The sequence below is a fragment of the Rhinoraja longicauda genome, chromosome 2, assembly GCF_053455715.1.
Source record: "Rhinoraja longicauda isolate Sanriku21f chromosome 2, sRhiLon1.1, whole genome shotgun sequence".
Classification (NCBI taxonomy): Eukaryota; Metazoa; Chordata; class Chondrichthyes; order Rajiformes; family Arhynchobatidae; genus Rhinoraja; species Rhinoraja longicauda.
Window position 1 is genome coordinate 82028632 of NC_135954.1, and position 21546 is coordinate 82050177.

The 21546-nt window shown below is 43.2% G+C and overlaps 1 protein-coding gene across 1 annotated transcript in view; it reads right to left on the reverse strand.

The window, feature by feature from the left end:
• scin (scinderin) overlaps positions 1 to 21546 on the reverse strand; it is a 102728-nt gene that overhangs the window by 41213 nt on the left and 39969 nt on the right. Inside the window, exons 5-6 of the mRNA XM_078422015.1 lie at positions 10771 to 10863; positions 8532 to 8664 (exon numbers count right to left, since the gene is read on the reverse strand). Coding sequence (XP_078278141.1) covers positions 8532 to 8664; positions 10771 to 10863 — 226 coding nt within the window. The remainder of the gene's footprint in view (positions 1 to 8531; positions 8665 to 10770; positions 10864 to 21546) is intronic.

Consider the following 21546-nt stretch of genomic DNA (forward strand, 5'->3'; position numbering starts at 1 on the left):
AGTGCTTTTTAGTAAAGGTACAGTTTAAAGGATTAAGAGGGATTTGATTTAATTTGTGGGTAAGACATGTCAGATGAGATCGGCCCCGTGGAATGCTCATCCTGCAACATGTGGGAGATCAGGGATATTGTCGGTGTCCCTGATGACTACGTGTGCAGGAAGTGTGTCCAGCTGCAGCTCCTGGCAAACCGCATTGAACGGTTGGAGCTGCGGTTGGACTCATTCTGGAGCATCCACGATGCTGAGAAGGTTGTGGATAGCACGTATAGTGAGTTGGCCACACCACAGGTAAAAGATAAGCGGACAGAAAGGAAACGGGTGGCCACTAGCCAGCGTAGCAGTAGGCAGGTAGTGCAGGAGTCCCCTGCGGTCATCTCCCTCCTAAACAGATATACCATTTTGGATACTGTTGGGGGAGATGGCTCATCAGGGGAAGGCAGCAGCAGCCAAGTTCATGGCACCGGGTGGTGGCTCTGCGGCAAAAGAGGGGAGGAAAAAGAGTGGAAGGGCTATAGTGATAGGGGATTCAATTGTAAGGGGAATAGATAGGCGTTTCTGCGGCCGCAAACGAGACTCCAGGATGGTATGTTGCCTCCCTGGTGCAAGGGTCAGGGATATCTCTGAGCGGCTGCAGGACATTCTGAAGGGGGAGGGTGAGCAGCCAGTTGTCGTGGTGCACGTTGGCACCAACGATTTAGGAAAAAAAACGGGATGAGGTCCTACAAGGTGAATTTAGAGAGCTAGGTGATAAACTAAAAAGTAGGACCTCAAAGGTAATAATCTCTGGATTACTACCAGTGCCACGTGCTAGTCAGAGTAGGAATAGGAGGATATTTCAGATGAATACGTGGCTTGAAAAATGGTGCAAGGGGGAGAGATTCAAATTTTTAGGACATTGGAACCAGTTCTGGGAGAGGTGGGACCAGTACAAACAGGACGGTCTGCACCTGAGCTGGAATGGAACCAATGTCCTAGGGGGAGTGTTTGCTAGTGCTGTCGGGGAGGATTTAAACTAATGTGGCAGGGGGATGGGAGCAGGAACAGAGAGACAGAGGGGTGTAAAATGAGGGTAGAAGCAACAGGTAGCAAGGTGAAAAGTAAAAGTGGTAGGCAGACAAATCCAGGGCAAAAATCAAAAAGGGCCACTTTTCAACATAATTATATAAGGGGTAAGAGAGTTGTAAAAACAAGCCTGAAGGCTTTGTGTCTCAATGCAAGGAGTATATGTAATAAGGTGGATGAATTAAATGTGGAGATAGTTATTAATGATTATGATATAGTTGGGATTACGGAGACATGGCTCCAGGGTGACCAAGGCTGGGAGCTCAACATCCAGGGATATTCTATATTCAGGCGGGATAGACAGAAAGGAAAAGGAGGTGGGGTAGCGTTACTGGTTAGAGAAGAGATTAAAGCAGTGGAAAGGAAGGACATTAGCTTGGAGGAAGTGGAATCGATATGGGTAGAGCTACGAAACACTAAGGGGCAGAAAACGCTAGTGGGAGTTGTGTACAGGCCACCTAACAGCAGTAGTGAGGTTGTGGATGGCATCAAGCAGGAAATTAGAAATGCATGCACTAAAGGTGCAGCAGTTATAATGGGTGACTTCAATCTACATATAGATTGGGTGAACCAAACTGGCAGGGGTGCTGAGGAAGAGGATTTCTTGGAATGTTTGAGAGATGGTTTTCTAAACCAACATGTCGAGGAACCAACGAGAGAACAGGCCATTCTAGACTGGGTATTGAGTAATGAGGAAGGGTTAGTTAGCAGTCTTGTTGTGCGAGGCCCCTTGGGCAAGAGTGATCATAATATGGTAGAGTTCTTCATTAGGATGGAGAGTGACAAAGTCGATACAGAAACAAGTGTTCTGAACTTAAAGAAAGGTAACTTTGAGGGTATGAGGTGTGAATTGTCCAAGATAGACTGGCGATTGATGCTGAAAGGGTTGACGGTGGACATGCAATGTAAGGCATTTAAAGGTCGCATGGATGAACTACAACAAGTGTTCATCCCAGTTTGGCAAAAGAGCAAACCAGGAAAGGTAGTGCATCCGTGGCTAACAAGGGAAATCAAGGATAGTATTAAAACAAAAGATGAAGCATACAGATTAGCCAGAAAAAGTAGCATACCAGAGGACTGGGAGAAATTCAGAGTCCAGCAGAGGAGGACAAAGGGCTTAATTAGGAAAGGGAAAATAGACTATGAGGGAAAACTGGCAAGGAACATAAAAACAGACTGCAAAAGCTTTTATAGATATGTCAAGAGAAAAAGATTAGTTAAGGCAAATGTAGGTCCCTTGCAGTCGGATACAGGTGAATTGATCATAGGGAACAAGGAGATGGCAGATCAATTGAACAAATACTTTGGTTCTGTCTTCACTAAGGAAGACATAAACCGTCTTCCGGAAATAGCGGGGAACCGGTGGTCTAATGAGGGTAATCCAGGTTAGTCGGGAAGTGGTGTTAGGTAAATTAAATGGATTAAAGGCAAATAAATCCCCAGGGCCAGATAGGCTGCATCCCAGAGTGCTTAAGGAAGTAGCCTCAGAAATAGTGGATGCATTAGTGCTAATTTTTCAAAACTCTTTAGATTCTGGAGTAGTTCCTGAGGACTGGAGGGTAGCTAATGTAACCCCACTTTTTAAAAAGGGAGGGAGAGAGAAAACGGGGAATTATAGACCAGTTAGCCTAACATCGGTAGTGGGGAAAATGCTAGAGTCAGTTATTAAAGATGTGATAGCATCACATTTGGAAAGTGGTGAAATCATCGGACAAAGTCAGCATGGATTTATGAAAGGCAAATCATGCCTGACGAATCTTATAGAATTTTTCGAGGATGTAACTAGTAGAGTGGATAAGGGAGAACCAGTCGATGTGTTATATCTGGACTTTCAGAAGGCCTTTGACAAGGTCCCACATAGGAGATTGGGGTACAAACTTAAAGCACACGGTATTGGGGGTTCAGTGTTGAGGTGGATAGAGAATTGGTTGGCGGACAGGAAGCAAAGAGTAGGAATAAACGGGTCCTTTTTGGAATGGCAGGCAGTGACTAGTGGGGTACCGCAAGGCTCAGTGCTGGGACCCCAGTTATTTACAATATATATTAATGATTTGGACGAGGGAACTGAATGCAATATCTCTAAGTTTGAGGATGACACGAAGCTGGGTGGCAGTGTTAGCTGTGAGGAGGATGCTAGGAGGCTGCAGAGTGACTTGGATAGATTAGGAGAGTGGGCAAATGCATGGCAGATGCAATATAATGTGGATAAATGTGAGGTTATCCACTTTGGCGGCAAGAACAGGAGAGCAGAGTATTACCTGAATGGTGGCCAATTAGGAAAAGGGGAGATGCAACGTGACCTGGGTGTCATGGTGCACCAGTCATTGAAAGCAAGCGTGCAGGTGCAGCAGGCAGTGAAGAAAGCGAATGGTATGTTGGCATTCATAGCAAGAGGATTTGAGTATAGGAGCAGGGAGGTTCTGCTGCAGTTGTACAGGGCCTTGGTGAGACCGCACCTGGAGTATTGTGTACAGTTTTGGTCTCCTAATCTGAGGAAAGACATTCTAGCCTTAGAGGGAGTACAGAGAAGGTTCACCAGATTGATCCCTGGGATGGCAGGACTTTCATATGAAGAAAGACTGGATAGACTAGGCTTATACTCGCTGGAATTTAGAAGACTGAGGGGGGATCTTATTGAAACATATAAAATTCTTAAGGGGTTGGAGAGGCTAGATGCGGGAAGATTGTTCCCGATGTTGGGGAAGTCCAGAACCAGGGGTCACAGCTTAAGGATAAGGGGGAAGTCTTTTAGGACCGAGATGAGAAAACATTTCTTCACACAGAGAGTGGTGAGTCTGTGGAATTCTCTGCCACAGAAGGTAGTTGAGGCCAGTTCATTGGCTATATTTAAGAGGGAGTTAGATGTGGCCCTTGTGGCTAAAGGGATCAGGGGGTATGGAGAGAAGGCAGGTACAGGCTACTGAGCTGGATGATCAGCCATGATCATATTGAATGGCGGTGCAGGCTCGAAGGGCCGAATGGCCTACTCCTGCACCTATTTTCTATGTTTCTATGTTTCTAATCATGCAATATGCTTGATTACCAAATCCAACCATTGTTGTTTGTTTGAACATAATGCAAAATCAGGTATAGTAATCTCTAAATAATTTGAGACTAATTTGAGACTAAGATCTTATAGAACATATAACAAATGGCATTGTACAATACAGGAATGGGCTCTTCGACCCATAATGTTTGTGCCAAACATGATGCCAAGATAAACTAATCTTTCTGCCTGCACAAAGTAAACTCAACACACCCCCCTCCATTCTCTGCACATTCATGTGCCTATCTAAAAGCCTCCTCTAGTGCCCCACTATCTTATCTGTTTAGTTTGGCCAAATCTAAGGCTTGAGAAACTCTTCATGGTGCATGGGGTCACTTTGACGTTTAATTCAAACTGTGGCATAGCTCACTCACACAAAACATTGGCTTACCAAAGTTAGTTAGGGCATTGACTTGGAATGGAAATTTTGAACCACCCCATAGCAAATGAGGATCTTTACCTTTCACCATTTATTCATGAGTCACGAGAGACAATCAAAAATCAACATTTTCCTATGTTCCTACTAACCTGCATGGCTTGAAAGCAAATGATAGGATTTGTCTTGAAAAATCAACTCAGTTCCAGTTGGTCAGTCCTTAACATTGAATCTGGTTCTAGAAACCCCATCAAGAAAAGCCCAAATGGCTTTGTACATATGTTGAACAGATTATCTACTGTTTCCTCAAAATGTAATTAAATTGATTGCAGGGATTGCTGTTTTGTACTTTTTTTAGTGAAAATTATAATGATTTTGCATGCATACATTTGAAACGGCAATAAAAATGGCAACACACTTTTATGGCAACACACAGTTCAACTAATGTCCCCTTGGCATTGCTATTGACAACAAAGGCTTTTCATGGCTCTCTGGCACCACCAAATGGTAGTTGTAAACTTTGCTCCAGATTCCAGCGTCTGTGGTTTCTTAGTGTCTATGTGCAAAGTTATTGAAATATATACTCTCTCCATACACTCAACCCCAAACTTTTACTTTTACCCAACTCCATTTTCCGTTCATGGCTCTGTGAGATGAATCAGATTGGAGGTCTTTTGAAAGTTCACCACTGTCAAAAGCCTTGGAAAATCCGAGGAAGGATCCCGACCCGAAACGTCACCCATCCTTTTTCTCAAGAGATACAGCCTGACCCGCTGAGTTCCTCCAGCACTTTGTGTTTATCTTAGGTATAAATCAGGATCTGCAGTTCCTTTCTACACAAAAGCCTTTGTAACCACCTGGAGTACTGTGTACAGTTTTGGTCTCCAAATTTGAGGAAGGATATTCTTGCTATTGAGGGCGTGCAGAGTAGGTTTACTAGGTTAATTCCCGGAATGGCGGGACTGTCATATGTTGAAAGACTGGAGCGACTAGGTTTGTATACACTGGAATTTAGAAGGATGAGAGGGGATCTTATCGAAACGTATAAGATTATTAAGGGGTTGGACATGTTAGAGGCAGGAAACATGTTCCCAATGTTGGGGGAGTCCAGAACCAGGGGCCACAGTTTAAGAATAAGGGGTAGGCCATTTAGAACAGAGATGAGGAAAACCTTTTTTAGTCAGAAAGTTGTGAATCTGTGGAATTCTCTGCCTCAGAGGGCAGTGGAGGCCAATTCTCTGAATACATTCAAGAGAGAGCTAGATAAAGCTCTTAAGGATAGCGGAGTCAGGGGGTATGGGAGAAAGCAGGAACGGGGTACTGATTGAGAATGATCAGCCATGATCACATCGAAGGGCCAAATGGCCTACTCCTGCACCTATTGTCTATTGTCTATTGTAACTTCTTTTTAAATGTTTGACAATCAGAACCACTTCAAAACCGTTCAACTGTATTTAAATATATAAAAATACCCCCAAACAATCCTTAAAAAATAAATTAAGGTTATATTACGAAAAGTAAAAAAATATATATAAACAAGGTCAGCAAATCTGAGGCACTTGTGAAATGCATCCAGCCCCCTTAGGTTTTGTGTTACATCCCCTCAACTCAGTGGTAAGTCTAACAGCAAAACAGCACGTTAGCTGAGCTGATATCTGACTTCCAGCACATCCCTGACTTCCTCTCCTCAATGCTCAGGTGTGCAAGTCTGAGAGTTGCTGAAGATCAAGGAGGATGTGGTCAGTGATTTTCACAAAACATCCAAGCAGATAAACAACTTAGCCCACGGGACTCTGGGGCCAAACTGGATTGTTTAATCTAATTTAGCTTAGTTTAGTTTCACTTGTACTGAGATACAGTGAAAAGCTTTGGTTGTCACCTGCACCGAGGTACTGTGAAAATAAATTGTTGTGTGCGGAAAGCCAATACATAATTACAATTGAGTCATTCATAGTGTACAGATACATGATAAAGGAATAATGTTTAGTGCAAGATAAATCCAGGAAACTCTGATCAAAGATAGTCTGAAGGACTCCAATGAGGTAGACAGTGGTTCAGGACTGCACTTTAGTTGTAGTAGGATGGTTCAGTTGCCTGATAACAGCTGGGAAGCAACTGTCCCTGAATCTGGAGGTGTGCGTTTTCATGCTTCGTTACCTTTTGTCCGATGGGAGTGGGGAGCTGGGGTGCGACTCATCCTTGATTATGCTGCTGGCCTTGCTGAGGCAGCGTGATTGGGTGCCTATACACAACGCTATCATTTTAAATGTACAAATAAAGTCTCAAGGACACAGATGTGAAATGGTTTCCTTGTGCATCTACCCAGGATCTGGATATGACTCCTCAAATCAATAATTGGAAACCAAGGAAGAACTACAGATGCTGGAAGTCTGAAGTAAGAACAGAAAATGATGGAAACACTCAACAAGCCCGGCAGCATCTGTGGAAGGGGAAACAGTTAATGATTCTGGTCAAAAACCCTTGTTCAGAACTGTGAAAATGAAAAAAAAAAACAAGTTTGTTTTAAGTTGCAGAGCTAGTGTGAGGCCACGGATAGGAGAAATAAAATATCTGACATGTTTGCTCAGGTTGACACAGAGGCACAGCTGGAATAGCCGCTGCCCCAGAGTGCCAGAGACCTGGCTTCGATTCTGTCCTTGGGTGCTGTCTGTGTGGAGTCTGGATGTTCTCCCTGTGACCACGTGGGTTTCCTCCGGGTGCTCAGGTTTCCTCCCACATCCCAAAGACGGCGGGTGCTGTAAATTCCCCTTATTGTGTGGGTGAATGAATGAGAAGGTTGGACAATATAGAATTTGTGTGAATGGGAGATGGATGGTCACTGTGAATTCAATGGGTCAAAGGGCCTGTTTCCATGCTGTTTCTTTCAATGATTCACTCATTCAATGATTCAGTGAAAGGTATTTTAGTTTTTAGTTTAGTTCCGAGATACAGTGCGGCAACAGGTCCTTCAGCCGCACCGAGTCCGCACCGACCAGCGATCCCCGCACATTAACACTATCCTACACTGGGACAATTTTTACATTTATACCAAGCCAATTAACCTACAAACCTGCATGTCTTTGGAGTGTGGGAGGAAACTGAAGTTCTTGGAGAAAACCTACGCAGGTCATGGGGAGAACGTACAAACTCTGTACAGACAAGCAATCGCAGCCAGGATCGAACCCGGGTCTCTGGTACTGTGAGCACTGTAAGGCAGCAACTCTACCGCTGTGCCACCGTGCCGCTCTAAGTATTCCCAATGTTTGTGGAGCCACTGGTTAATTGGGTAATCAGGGCAGGCCTTAACTTAATGGAGCCACTGGTTAATAGGGTAATCAGGGCATACCTTAATTTTTCTTCATTTGTGGCTTTCCCTGTACCATTGCTGACAGAGCCTAGATTCCATCTCATCTATTTCCATACCTCTAGTCTCACCTCTTCTCTCCTGGCAAGGCAGACAAAGGAACTTTGTCTAAAATGTCAATTATTTTTCTTTTTACAGATGCCTGAGTGCTTGTGGTATTTTTTGATTTTATTTCCTCAAATCAGGTTCAACACAGAAAAATAGTTGGATGATCATCCCTATTGGTTGAAGAGAGAAGGAATGGGTGACATTTCGGGTCGAGACCCTTCCTCAGACTGAAGAAGGGTCTCGACCCAAAACGTCTCCCATTCCTTCTCTCCTGAGATGCTGCCTGATCCGCTGAGTTACTCCAGCATTTTGTGTCTACCTTCGATTTGAACCAGCATCTGCAGTTATTTTCCTACACATCCCTATTGATTGAGCTCATTATCAATTATTATCATAGGGTCTTTGAACCAGCATACGTAGTAAATATAATCGACACACAATGTATCTGCAAGTTATGCATAAAGCATCAGAATAGATCAATTTTCTGGAATAAAATGTTTGCTGGAGAACCGATTTATAATTTACACACATCAATGCTAGTGTCCAAATGAATTACAGCTTTTTAAATAAAGTTCAAAAATTCCATCTGAAGAAAGGCCAGATGAGCCTTTTTTCAGTATTATTAAAATTCATACCCTTCCAAACAAATATCTTTCTATCTGCCCCATTGTCCAGTATGAAACACTCCTCATTCAAAAGCATATCAGGTGAGAAAGGGTTTTCTGCTGACACGAGTGACACTTTCATCGACCCACTGGCGTCCGAGACCTGAAGGAAGAAGACATTATATGTTATACCTTTCATCACTATCTGCAGATATATGGTTGCAATATTCTTTTAACTTATCCTTAAGCCAATGCAAAGATCAACAGATAAATCTATCTTCATAAGTTCAAGTTATAGGAGCAGGAGTAGGCCATTTGGCCCATCGTCTACTCCACCATTTAATCATGGCTGATCCATCTTTCCCGCTCAACCTCATTCTCCTGCCTTTTCCCCATAACCCCTGACACCCCTACTAATCAAGAATCTGTCAATCTCTGCCTTATACATATCCATTGAGTTGACCTCCACAGCTTTCTGTAGCAATAAATTCCACAGATTCACCACCTCTGACTAAAGAAATTCCTCCTCATCTCCTTTCTAAAGGTATGTCCTTTTATTCTGAGGCTGTGGCCTCTGATCCTAGACTCTCCCACTGGTGGAAACATCCTCTCCACATCCACTCTATCCAGGCCTTCCACTATTCGGTAAGTTTCAATTAGGTCCCCCTCATGCTTCTAAACTCCAGCAAATACAGGCCCAGTGTCATCATATGTTAACCCAAACATTCCTGGGATCATTCTCATAAACCTCCTCTGGACCCTCTCCAATGCCAGCACATCTTTCCTCAGACATGGGGCCCAAAACTGCTTATAATATTCCAAATGTGGTCTGACCAGTGCCCTTTAAAGCCTCAGCAGTACATCCCTGTTTTTATATTCTATATTAATGCTAGCATTACATTTCTCAATATAAATGCTAGCATTACATTTCCAATGTTTTAAAGGATTTCATGTAGTATTTTTAAAATGTTTAATTCAGCTATTCATATTAGAGTTACGGTGATGGTACATTGAGTAAGTTATCAGATTAGAGATCCAGAGATCCAAGTTCAAATCCCACCATAGAAGTGTGGAATTTAAATGCAGGTAATAAACTCCAACTATAATGAAAGTCATGAAAGTTGTGCGGCAGACAATTTTTAGTGCGTGACTTTCCTCCTTCTAATATATAATGTAATACATTTCCAAACTGCTGTACAATAAATACATATTTGTCATAATAATTTAAACCCCTCCCTTCTGTTACACAAAACAAACAAATAGATACATTAATCATTACAGTAGAAACAGGACAGCCAAAGAGGGGCTCATTTGATAAAAGTCCATTTAGACAATTGCTAATGTTTGTTACCAAGAACACTAAATCAAATTCAGAACATATTTTCTCTCTGATTAATATATTGTTGGTAGCACCCTGTGTGTAGCAGGCCATATATCTGCAGGCCACAAGGAGCCATGGGTACATTCCGGGATCACTACAGCTAAGGTGCAGATTTACTTGCAATCAAAATTGATTTGGACAGGCAAATGAATTGGTAGATTGTTCAAAACTCATTGCTCTCAATGAAAAACAAAATCAGGGGGGAATCGGCGGCCATGGTGAAACAGCGGTAGAGAAGCTGCCTTACACTGCTTGCAGCGCCGGAGACTTGGGTTCGAGCCCGACTACGGGCGCTGTTTGTACGGAGTTTGTACGTTCTCCCCGTGATCGCGTGAGTTTTCTCTGAGATCTTCGGTTTCCTCCCACACTCCAAAGACATACAGGTATGTAGGTTAATTGGCTTGGTGTATGTGTAAAAATTGTCCCCAGCGTATGTAGGATAGTGTTAATGTGCGGGGATCGTTGGTTGGTGCGGACTCGGTGGGCCGAAGGGCCTGTTTCCGCTCTGTATCTCTAAAACAAGGAGGCCTGTAATTGTGGTCATTGTGGCTCTGTACTGAGATACGAGACCAGTGCGTTCCCTTCTGCTTCTGCAATCCCGCATCTAAGAGCGGAGCCTGGTAGTCTGCCGTTTGTTTCATCACCAATGATAACAATGTTGGCAGTAATTTTAACGTGCTTATTACCCTCTCCATGCTCACACTGGGTGTCTGAAATTCCTGATCTAAATATGGTCCTCATTATAGACATTTGCTCTGGACCATTACTTGCGAACATTTCAAATGTGACGTCTGTACGTTGCCATTCATTGAAACTACCCCGGCCTGTCAGCGGAGTGAATGCAAACTCTAAAAAAGGCATGGGTGGGAGCCAAATTGGAGAGAATACCATGTAGAGTTTTGCCATCTTCCTGTTCGATGCATCAGCAACAACATCTTCATCATCGTTCCCTTCCTTCAGCTCGGGTTTGGTACCGAGTATCTGCAAGAGAAAAAAGACTGTTTTTAACATGGCATTTCTAAAATTAGAACCCCTGGGCAAACTATCTTCAAAATAAATATTTCAAGATAGTTATGATCAGGATGTGCCTGGTCTCTGGTCCCGGCTGTCTGGTAACTCAAATTTCACTGTACCTTAATGGTACATGTGACAATAAATTGATCTTGAAATCTTGAAATCTCTTAAATATTATTTAGAATGCAGTGAAAAGTTGGATAAGACTAAAACAACATCTGCATCAGGCATGTTTTAGGATATTGAGGAACACAAAAGACATTTCCACTTTAAAGTTAGGACTGATTTTCTGACTCCTGAATTTCACTAAATGCTAACAATTATTACTTCATCTTCTTTATTCTGACATGGTTTTTACTCAAACCTGTCATAAGCATTTTTACGTACTGCCAGATTAGTGTGTATGTGGTGTGTGTGTGGTTTGTGTGATGTGTGCATGTGTATTATGTGTATATGTGTGTGTTGTGTGTCTGGTTGTGTTGTGTGCCTTATGTGTATGTGTGTGTGGGTGGGTCTGTATGTGTGTATATGTGTGTTGTGTGTGCATATGTGTGTGTATGTGTGCGTGCGTGTGTGGTATGTGTGTTGTGTGCATGTATGTGTGCATTTGCGTGTGTACATGTGTGTGTTAGTGTGTGTGTGTGTGTCACTGTGTGTGTGGTATGGGTGTTATGAGTGTGCGTGTGTGTGTGTATGTCACTGAGTGTGTGGTATGGGTGTTGTGAGTGTGCGTGTGTGCGTGTGTGTATGTCACTGTTTGTGTGGTATGGGTGTTGTGAGTGTGCGTGTGTGTGTGTTTGTATTTAGGTATCTGTGTGGCTCACTGGCAGAACATACCAGTCAATTGCCTGTACCATGCATGCAGGCTCAGCCAACATTTTGATGCACAGGCCTCATTAGATTCCAACTGGGATGTGGTCTCGGTGTCCAGGGAACCACTGACTATATAAAGTAGGATGTCATGTTACAAGGTGTACAAGGTGTTAATGAGGCCATATTCGGAGTATTGTGCTCAATTTTGGTCAACCTGATGGAAGTGAGAGAGGAGGTGTAGGGACAGATGTTATATCTCCTGTGATTGCAGGGGAAAGTACCTGAGGAGGATGTGGGTTGGATAGGAAGGATTGAGCGAAGCAAGTTGTGCAGGGAATAGTCACTGCGGAGAGCAGAAAGGGGTGAGGACAGGAAGATATGACATTCAATGGAGTCACGTTGAAAGTGGTGGGAAGGTCGGGGAATGCTGGAGGAGAACTTAATACTTGTTCCGTCTGGAGGAGGGTGAGTGAACGCAGATCTGATGAACACAGAGGAGACGTGGATGAAGGCTCCATCCACAATAGTCGGGGGCAAACCTCATTTGCTGAGGAAAGAGGATCCCTCGGATGGCAGGGTGGGAGAGGTGCAGTCAAGGTGGCTGTAGGCAACGCAAACCCCTGTGATGGAGACAGAGAGATCAAGAAATGGGAGAGAGATGTCAGAGATGGTAGTACAAGTGAAATTGAGGGCAGGGTGGAAGTTAGTAGTAAAGTTGATGAAATCACCAAGTTGTGCGCAAGTACAGGAGGTGGCCCCGATGCAGTCATCGATGCAGCGGAGAAAGAGTCAGGGAATGGTGCCGGAGTACATTTGGACAAGGAATGTTCAATGTAAACCAGTAAAAAGGACAGACATAGCTGGGGTCCATGCGAGTGCCCATGGCTACAACTTTGACTTGAAGAAAGTATGAGGATTCAAAAGGGAAATTGTTAAGGTGAGGACAAGTTCCACCAGGCGGAGGAGAGTGTTTGGGCCTCTGTTCAAAGAGGAACCAGTGGGTCCTGAGGTCTTCCAGGTGAGGAATGAACCAGACATCAAAGGTAAAGGTGAGTGATAGGGGCCCAGGAATTAGAAGTCATTCAGCGGGTGTAGGTCAGGAAGGACTGGACAAGGTGGGAGAAGATAGCATCAAAGTATTTGGAGATTAATTTGGTGGGGCAGGAACAGGCAGAAACAATGGGTGTGCCAAGGCATCCTTGCCTATTGATTTTGGGAAGGAAGTGGAAACAGACAGTGAGAGGTCATGGAACTGGAAGCTTGGGGGCTGTGGATGGGAGAGCGCAGGAGGTGATATGATCAGTGACGGTCTGGGAGATGATGGTCTGATGTTCGTCCATGGGATCTTGGTCAAGGTGAGGAAGTATCTGAGAGCTGATGCCAGGCCTCAGCATGGTAGAGATCAGCGTGGCAGATTATCACGGTGTCTCCCATGTCAGTGCATCAGATAACAATATTGGGGTTGTTACTGAGTGAGCAGATGACTTGCATTAATTGATGAAAGATCTTAAAGGAGCATAAAAGTGCAAACCCCTGTATACCCACTAACATGTGCATAGATGTATGTGTGCATGCATGCGTACACACACACAGTGTTTGAAAGTGAGGTAATCTTTAAAGTCGGGTAACATTCACCAACAATTAAGACACAAGAGGGCAGCACACAGGAGGGCTCCTGTTTGGGAACCCACTGGCCCAGTGAAAATTATTTTGAATGACTGTCAAACTAGGTTAATAATTCATAAACGTGTTAACATGGATGTAGCAAGACATCCATTGCAGATGCGTACATTAGGATCCTGCAACTAATGTGCCAAATCACAATGCTTTAAGGCCCTGTCCCAGTTAGGCGTTTTTTAAGGCGACTGCCGGCGATTGTCATAGTCGTAGCAGGTCACCGAAAAACCGGCGACTGGATCCCCCCCTACGACAATGTCTACGACAAGCTACAACAACCTACCACTTAGTGGACGTCAAGCTACGGCAAGCTACCGAAAACGGGCGACCCAATCGTCGAAAGTAGAACGTCCACCTCCGACCGCACCTACGACGACGGCTACAACAACCAACCACCACAGAGGCGACAACCTACGACAACCGAAGTCAACCTATGTCCACCCGCGACAAGTTACGACAAGCTATGACCCTGAAGACAATTCACGTTTCACCCACTTTCCCTACAAAAGGGGGTGTACGGTCGGGTTTCCAATCATTCTGCATCATGACTATTTGAAAGTGATGCCATGAGAAACTACTCTGAAAAACAATAACTTCATACATCAATTTTCCGTCAAAATGTCAAGAATTTCCTTTATTGATATACAAACAATTTTTTTTTAAAGGTTGATAAGAAGATACGACAGTGCATACAAAAATATTGTAATAAACTTCAATAAATTTCAATAAACTTCAAACTTCAAACTTTAAAATTCAAACTTTAAACAGAATACAAGTGCAAAAACATACAAAACCTAACATCATTTATGGACACGTTACACTGATGGATGATCAGATCAAATCCACACTTGGTATTCGCGAAAGCCAGCAACCTTAATCACCTGGCGACAACCTGGCGACAACCTACTTCACCAGGCGACGACCAGGCGGCAACCTACGACAGCGCCCATGTCGGTAGAAGTCAAGCTACGCTCATTGGCGTCAAACTAACAGTCGCCGAAAAATTTAGCGACGACCAGAAAAACGCTACGACTCTTTGGAGACTACTCACGGCAACCGTTTGGTGACAGCCTAGTCACCTGTAGTCGCCTAAAAAATTGCCGAACTGGGACAGGGCCTTTAATCTCATTTTTCTTCAATTTAAAATTAAAATCGACAAAGAACAGGACCAGACAGCATATGACAAGTGATGTAACCAGACATTGCACAATTTAACTCCAAATGAGGAAGCTGTGGTTTATTATCCTTATACAAATGTGAAAAACAGAGCAGATAGCAACCACTATATTCATCATTTATGTTCTGGTATGTGTGTGATGTTACAGTTATGTGACATCTTGGATGAGGATGAATCATCTATACAGTTATGTCTATTTATTTCTTCATGATTTAGGATGGAAAGAAAGGCTCCATTCATGCAGGGAGAAAACAATGAATGAAACTTGCTGGAAAATCTAGCAGCCACACAACAAAGTATCAGAATTTACCTCAGAAAAGCCGGCTAGTTTGGGACCATCAGCTTATGGCAGAGGTCTCATATTTGCTGGCCATACTCCCAGGTTGCATTGCACAAGTAGCTGAGAAGGGAAGCTCAAAGCTGCTAAATTCTCCAGCACTTATCGGCTCACTAACGCTAGAAACAAAGAACTGCCAGTTGCTGGTTAATACACAAAAGGACACAAAGTGCTGGTGTAACTCAGCAGGTCCAGCAGCATCTCTGGGACACAAAATGCTAGAGTAACTCAGCAGGTCAGGCATCATCTCTGGAGAACATAGATGGGTGATGTTTTAGGTCGGCCCGTAACATCACCTAACCATGTTCTCCAGAGATGCTGCCTGACCTACTGAGTTACACCAGCATTTTGTGTCCTTATTTGCTCACTAACATTGGTCCTATTAGACCAGGAGGACTCAACCCATTCACTTGAACAGAGAAGACCAATTTGAAAAAAGAACAGTAGGTCTAAGAAGTTTTTTAAAGTAATGATTGTTTTAATGATTTTTATTATTTAAAAGCATATTTGTAATTTTATTTTTGTATATTTACTTTTGAATTGACTGCTGATTTTTATGAGCTTTCAAATGCTTCTGAAGGCCTCAGCCGAACCACAAGAATACATCACAACACAACCAAGGTCCGGCCACCACACATCTTATGCCAGCCTAGTCGCCGGCAGTCGCCTTAAAAACGCCTAAGTGGGACAGGCCCTTAAAAAAGCTGCACTTCAGACAGTAGTGAGCAACAACCAACATTAACGCCATTTGATGCAAAGGCAGCCATGAGTAATGACAGGGAGAGGAAGTCATCTTCACCATCATCTTCCATCAAACATTTGCAATGGGAACTGTTTTGTGCCCTTAGACCTATTGCTGTGGGTGCAGGTTGCAGCCTTGATGGAGGGAATTTGAGTGCCGTATTATACATTTGCACGCACACACACTGGGCAGATCACACAACTTGAGGAGGGGTGCAATGACGGGCATCGATGAAGGTTTGTTGCCAATTCATAACAAGTAGAGTCAGGAGATCGTCTGTAGCCTCCGAAGCTCATAATTCAACTCCGAGGCCATCCTCTGATAATACTTCCTCAAATAGATGCAGGGTGGGATGAATAGTAGATGGGGAGAGGAATGGTGAAATGTGCAGTCCATAGAAACATAGAAAATAGGTGCAGGAGCAGGCCATTTGGCCCTTCCAGCTAGCACCGCCATTCATTGTGATCATGGCTGATCATCCACAATCAGTAACCTGTGCCTGCCTTCTCCCCATATCCCTTGATTCCACTAGCCCCTAGAGCTCTATCTAACTCTCTTTTAAATTCATCCAGTGAATTGGCTTCCACTGCCTTCTGTGGCAGAGAATTCCCCAAGTTCACAACTCTCTGGATGAAAAAGCTTTTTCTCACCTCAGTTTTAAATGGCTTCCCCTTTATTCTTAGACTGTGGCCCCTGGTTCTGGACTCCACCAACATTGGGAACATTTTTCCTGCATCTAGCTTGTCCAGTCCTTTCATAATTTTATACGTCTCTATAAGATCCCCTCTCATCCTTCTAAACTCCAGTGCATAAAAGCCCAGTCTTTCCAATCTTTCCTCATATGACAATCCCGCCATCCCGGGGATTAACCTCGTGAACCTTCGCTGCACTGCCTCAATAGCAAGGATGTCCTTCCTCAAATTAGGAGACCAAAACTGCACACTGTCCAAGGTGAAAATGCATACAGGACAAGATCAGAAGAGTCTCTTGATAATAGCACTACTGAATAAGATTATTGCAGATTTGTTTCTTTTAGTTGTCCATAGTACCTATCTATACAACACAGAAAGAGGCCTTTGGTCCATGTCAACTTCCAACAGAGCAATCTCAACAGTCCTACTCCCCCTCTCTGCCCTGTAACCTGCAACTTTCTCTCTCCACATGTCCATCAAGTCGCCTTTGATTCCTTTGCCAGTTATCCACACTGACCCAAACGGTCAATCAATGTTCCAGCACGTCTTTGGGACGTAGGGACATCAGAGCTCCAGCAGAAACCCACAAGATCACAGCAAAAACGTACCAACTCCTCACAGACCACAGCTGGGGTCAAGTTCCAACCTATCCGTTATAAGACCATAAGACATAGCAACAGAATTAGACCATTCAGCCCATCGAGTCTGCTCTGCCATTCGGTCATGGCTGATCTATTTTTTCCTCACAACCACATTCTGTGGAACTGTGCCATCCATTTTGCAAAGAATAAAGGACAAGAAGAACTAATTTGCATGAAATGGCAAATGAAGCGTTCCAGATGTAAAGGAAAAACTGGTGTGATATTGCTATGATGAGCCAGAGAATAATTCATATTTGCATTTGCTTTTGGTAATAAATTAACTATTGTCCAAGCTCTATGTGGATTGAACCAGTTTTCACGTTTCTAAGTTTGGTTTATTCCAAGAGTTGCATCTTTCTCCTAGCCCACGTTTCATCAATTCTTCTGTTTGTTTTTTGACAGAACATTTACTCATTCAAACTCAAACATCAATGAAGTTCAGAATTTCTCTCCTTATTACTCTCCTTCTGCACCTAAATCAGAGCCAGATGGACCCTCACACGGACTCCGCTAACCCTTGAACTGACTTCAAGCGAAACACTTGTATCAGGAGAAATGATTCTACATCTGTAGATTGCTGGCCTTTAGCCAGTTAAAGCATTGTTTCTATTTTCACTCAGAGCCTAAGGATGTTCAAAGCAGTAGAAGCAAATGAGTCACCATCTGATGCTCCACTTTGACAAATCACTCCTTCATCTCATGCTCTGCCTGACATGAACAAGCTTGGGGTAGTCCACCCTTGCATCTTTTAGCTATTAAACCTTAAGTGTAATGTGAATCGAGTGACATTTGGTTAATTCACAAAATGAAATAGCTGTTTGGCATTTATCCCTGTGAGTTGCTTTTGAATTCAGTTACACTGAAGGTCACAATTATATACATTTGTTATCAAGTCATTACAAGAGCCAATTTCTATGTATTCTTCTAACAGGTTTTGGTCATTACTTAAAAAATGGACATAACATTGAACAGAGCACAGTGCAGTACAGGAACAGGCCCTTCGGCCTCTTACACTGCCTTGAGGACATAAAATGTTGGATGGCACAGAACGTCCTCCAATTAAATGAGAGCAAGTCTGAGGTCATCCTATTCGGCCCCCCCGACTCCATCAAATCGATAACAGGCAGTCTTGGAAGTCTTGGAAGTCTATCCTGCCTAGTCAAATCGCATGTCAAAAACCTCGGCATGATATTTGACTCTGCATTAAAATTTGATAAGTAAGTCAACGCTGTGGTAAAAGCCAGCTTCTTCCAACTTCGAACCATAGCTAAAATCAAACCTTTCCTCCAATTCGACGACACAGAAAAAATCATTCACGCTTTCATTTCCTCCCGCCTAGACTACTGCAACTCCCTATACACTGGGATCAGCCAATCTTCCCTGTCCCGCCTGCAACTGGTCCAAAACGCCACAGCGAGACTCCTGACGGGTACCCGTAAAAGGGACCACATCACCCCAATTCTGGCCTCTCTCCACTGGCTCCCTGTACGGTACAGAATCAACTTCAAGCTCCTCCTATTCACGTATAAAGCCCTAAATGGACATTCCCCCCCCTACATCAAAAATCTTCTAACCCCCCTCTCTAACTCCAGGTCCCTCAGGTCGGCCGACTTGGGGCTACTCACTATCCCGCGGTCTAGGCTTAAGCTCAGGGGTGACTGCGCTTTTGCGGTTGCAGCTCCTAGACTGTGGAACAGCATCCCTCTCCCCATCAGAACTGCCCCCTCCATCGACTCCTTTAAGTCCAGGCTCAAAACCTATTTCTACTCCCTAGCGTTTGAGGCTCATTGAGGAGGCGCTGTGAACTGTTTGCGTGCTACTGTATGTTTCATTTTTTTTCCTTAGTACCTAATCAGATGTACAGCACTTTGGTCAACGTGGGTTGTTTTTAAATGTGCTATACAAATAAAATTGACTTGACCTGACTTGATAATGTCTGTGCCGAATATGTGGTAAACTAAACTAATGTCCTCTGCCTGTACATAATCCATATCCCTCTATTCCTGAATATACATGTGCCTATCTAAAAGCTTCAAACCACACTATCACATCGGTCTCCACCATTACCCCTGGCAGCACGTTCTAGGCATCCACTCCCCGCTGGGTAAAAGACTTGCACCACCTCATCTTCTTTAGACTTTGCCCCTTTCATGTTATAGCGATGCCCTCTAGTCTTTGGCATTTCCACCCTTGGCAAAAGGCTCTGAGAGTCAAACCGATCTGCTCCAAACATGTATGGACAGGAGATTTTTTTTGTATCATATTTAGGTGTAGTCCAATTATGACTTAGAGCAATGATTAGTGTAAAAGCTTCCTATTATTGTAAAATCATGCTGAGTTACTCATAATATCTGAATCCACTCCTTTAAGACTGGCTGTCAACAACATGGGTAAATCGCAGAGTAAAACCCAGGGCCTGTTCCTCTGATGGTATTAGGTGGTTATCAGCTAATGTGGCATTGAGTCTGAAGTTTGAAGAAGGATCCTGACCCAAAACGTCACCGATCCATATTTTCCAGAGATGCTGCCTGACCCGCTAAGTTACTACAGCACTGTGATGACTTTGACCAGTTGGCAACAGATCAACTACCAATAACTTTAGCAATTGTTAACAACAGAAGGAGCAGATATCAGCCATTTTTCCTTCTCGTGATCATTCACTAGCAACCTGTCTATGTATGGACAAACGGTAAGGATTTTAGAGCAAACGATTGGTTGTGCAGAATGACTTTCAAGTAATCCTCATGAAGAATAGCCAATTAATGGGATTGTGGGCAGTCAGTTGGCATGTGCAATTATACTCCAGTTTATGTGGCCACAGAAGCAATTTCCCAGCAGTTAGCCTTGCAAAGAAGCTGCAGGGGAAATGTCTATTCATTTCCAGGTGATGCCTTTTACAGGTCCTCTATCTCCATGAATGATGATGGGATCAGCAAAGAAAATTTACATTAGGACATTGAGCACCACAGAATTCCTGACACCATGAATGAAAAGAGATTGTGTGGCTTGAAGGATGATGAGGGAGTGATAACATTTCTGATAAAATGGCATTATTTTCCGATTCTCGAGAGAAGAGGTCTGGTTGAAGTAATTTTGGTGCATGGTTGGAGTTTTTCTCATACATGGGAGATGGAATTAATTAATGCTCATTTAGAAACATTTAACTCTATATTCTATTACAAATTAATGAAATTAACTCAGTGGGTGAGGTGAGAGTAAAACCCATGACTGTGAGCATCTGGTTGAGCCTGGCATGAAGGAGCCCTAATAAAATTTAAACAAATATTGTTCTGGTATATTTATCCTAATATGCACAGGCTGTTCTACTGTTTAACCAATATAACTAACTTCTGTGGAACAATATGTAAATACTCTTGTCCCTGACCTGCGGGCAACTTGAGGGGGGGGTTGCAGATTATGCATGAAACCATAATTCAGAATATAGAACACAGAAAAGTACAGCACAGGAATATTCCACAATGTCTGTGCTGAACAAGATACCGACCTAAATTAATATCATCAGCCTGCACATGATCCATATCCTTCTAATCCCTGCATATCACTTGTCCTACCTTTACAAATGTTGGGGAATCATAAGATCATACGTTTTCAGAATAGAATTAGGCCGTTCAGCCCATCAAGTCTACTCCGCTATTTAATCATGGCTGATCTATCTCTCCCTCCTAACCCCATTCTCCTGCCTTCATCCTATAACCTCCGACACACTCTAAATGTAGAACAGTGTGATCTAAATCTCTGATACAAAGTCTAGTTCATCTGTTCCTGCACACCTATCATACTGGCTTTCCTTCATGGAGTTTAATGACCACAGGATCCACAATGCCTTCATTTCCAACATGTCAGCAAAGTGTTATTGTGATGATGTGCTATCTGAGCAATTATTCACGTTTCACCTTTTCATATTTTCTGACTCCGAGCTACTGATTACTACTGGAAGTCAGTCTTTCAACAAGTAGCCATCGGTTTTATGCACGTGGCTTTCAAACCATTCCACACTGCTAAATATTTCACTGTTTTTATTAAGTTAATCCTTCAGCTTGTTTGTACCAACCTTTCCTTCATTAAGCACTACATAAAAGGTGGGCAGGTGTCTGCCATTGCATGTAAAGTTGCAAATATTTTGAGCTAAGAGATAGACTACAAATGCAATTCCATTTTCCAAAAGGAGATGTTGATTAACAGTTAGCATAAATTACATCCTGTGGAAAAACTCTTCCACAGTGAAACACTTATTTTATTTTTTCTCCACCCTAGTTTTTTTAAAAAGGTGCTTTAAGCTTGGGACCTGTTTTCATGTTGAACAACGCTGATTACAAATGCTAGGCTCAACACAACCAAAGCACTCTGTGAGAGTGCAAAATGCATTTCTGATGTGGATCCCTGAACTGACAAGCAAACATCCTTTATTAAACGATGGAAACATTGGATATATTCCGACTGGAAGGTGCAAAATAGCCAAGAACAGCCTCGCTAAAATAACATAACCAAGGCTGAGGCTAAAACTGTAGCTTGCTCATGAAGTTTGAAGGGGAAAGTTGTTTTGGTTTGCA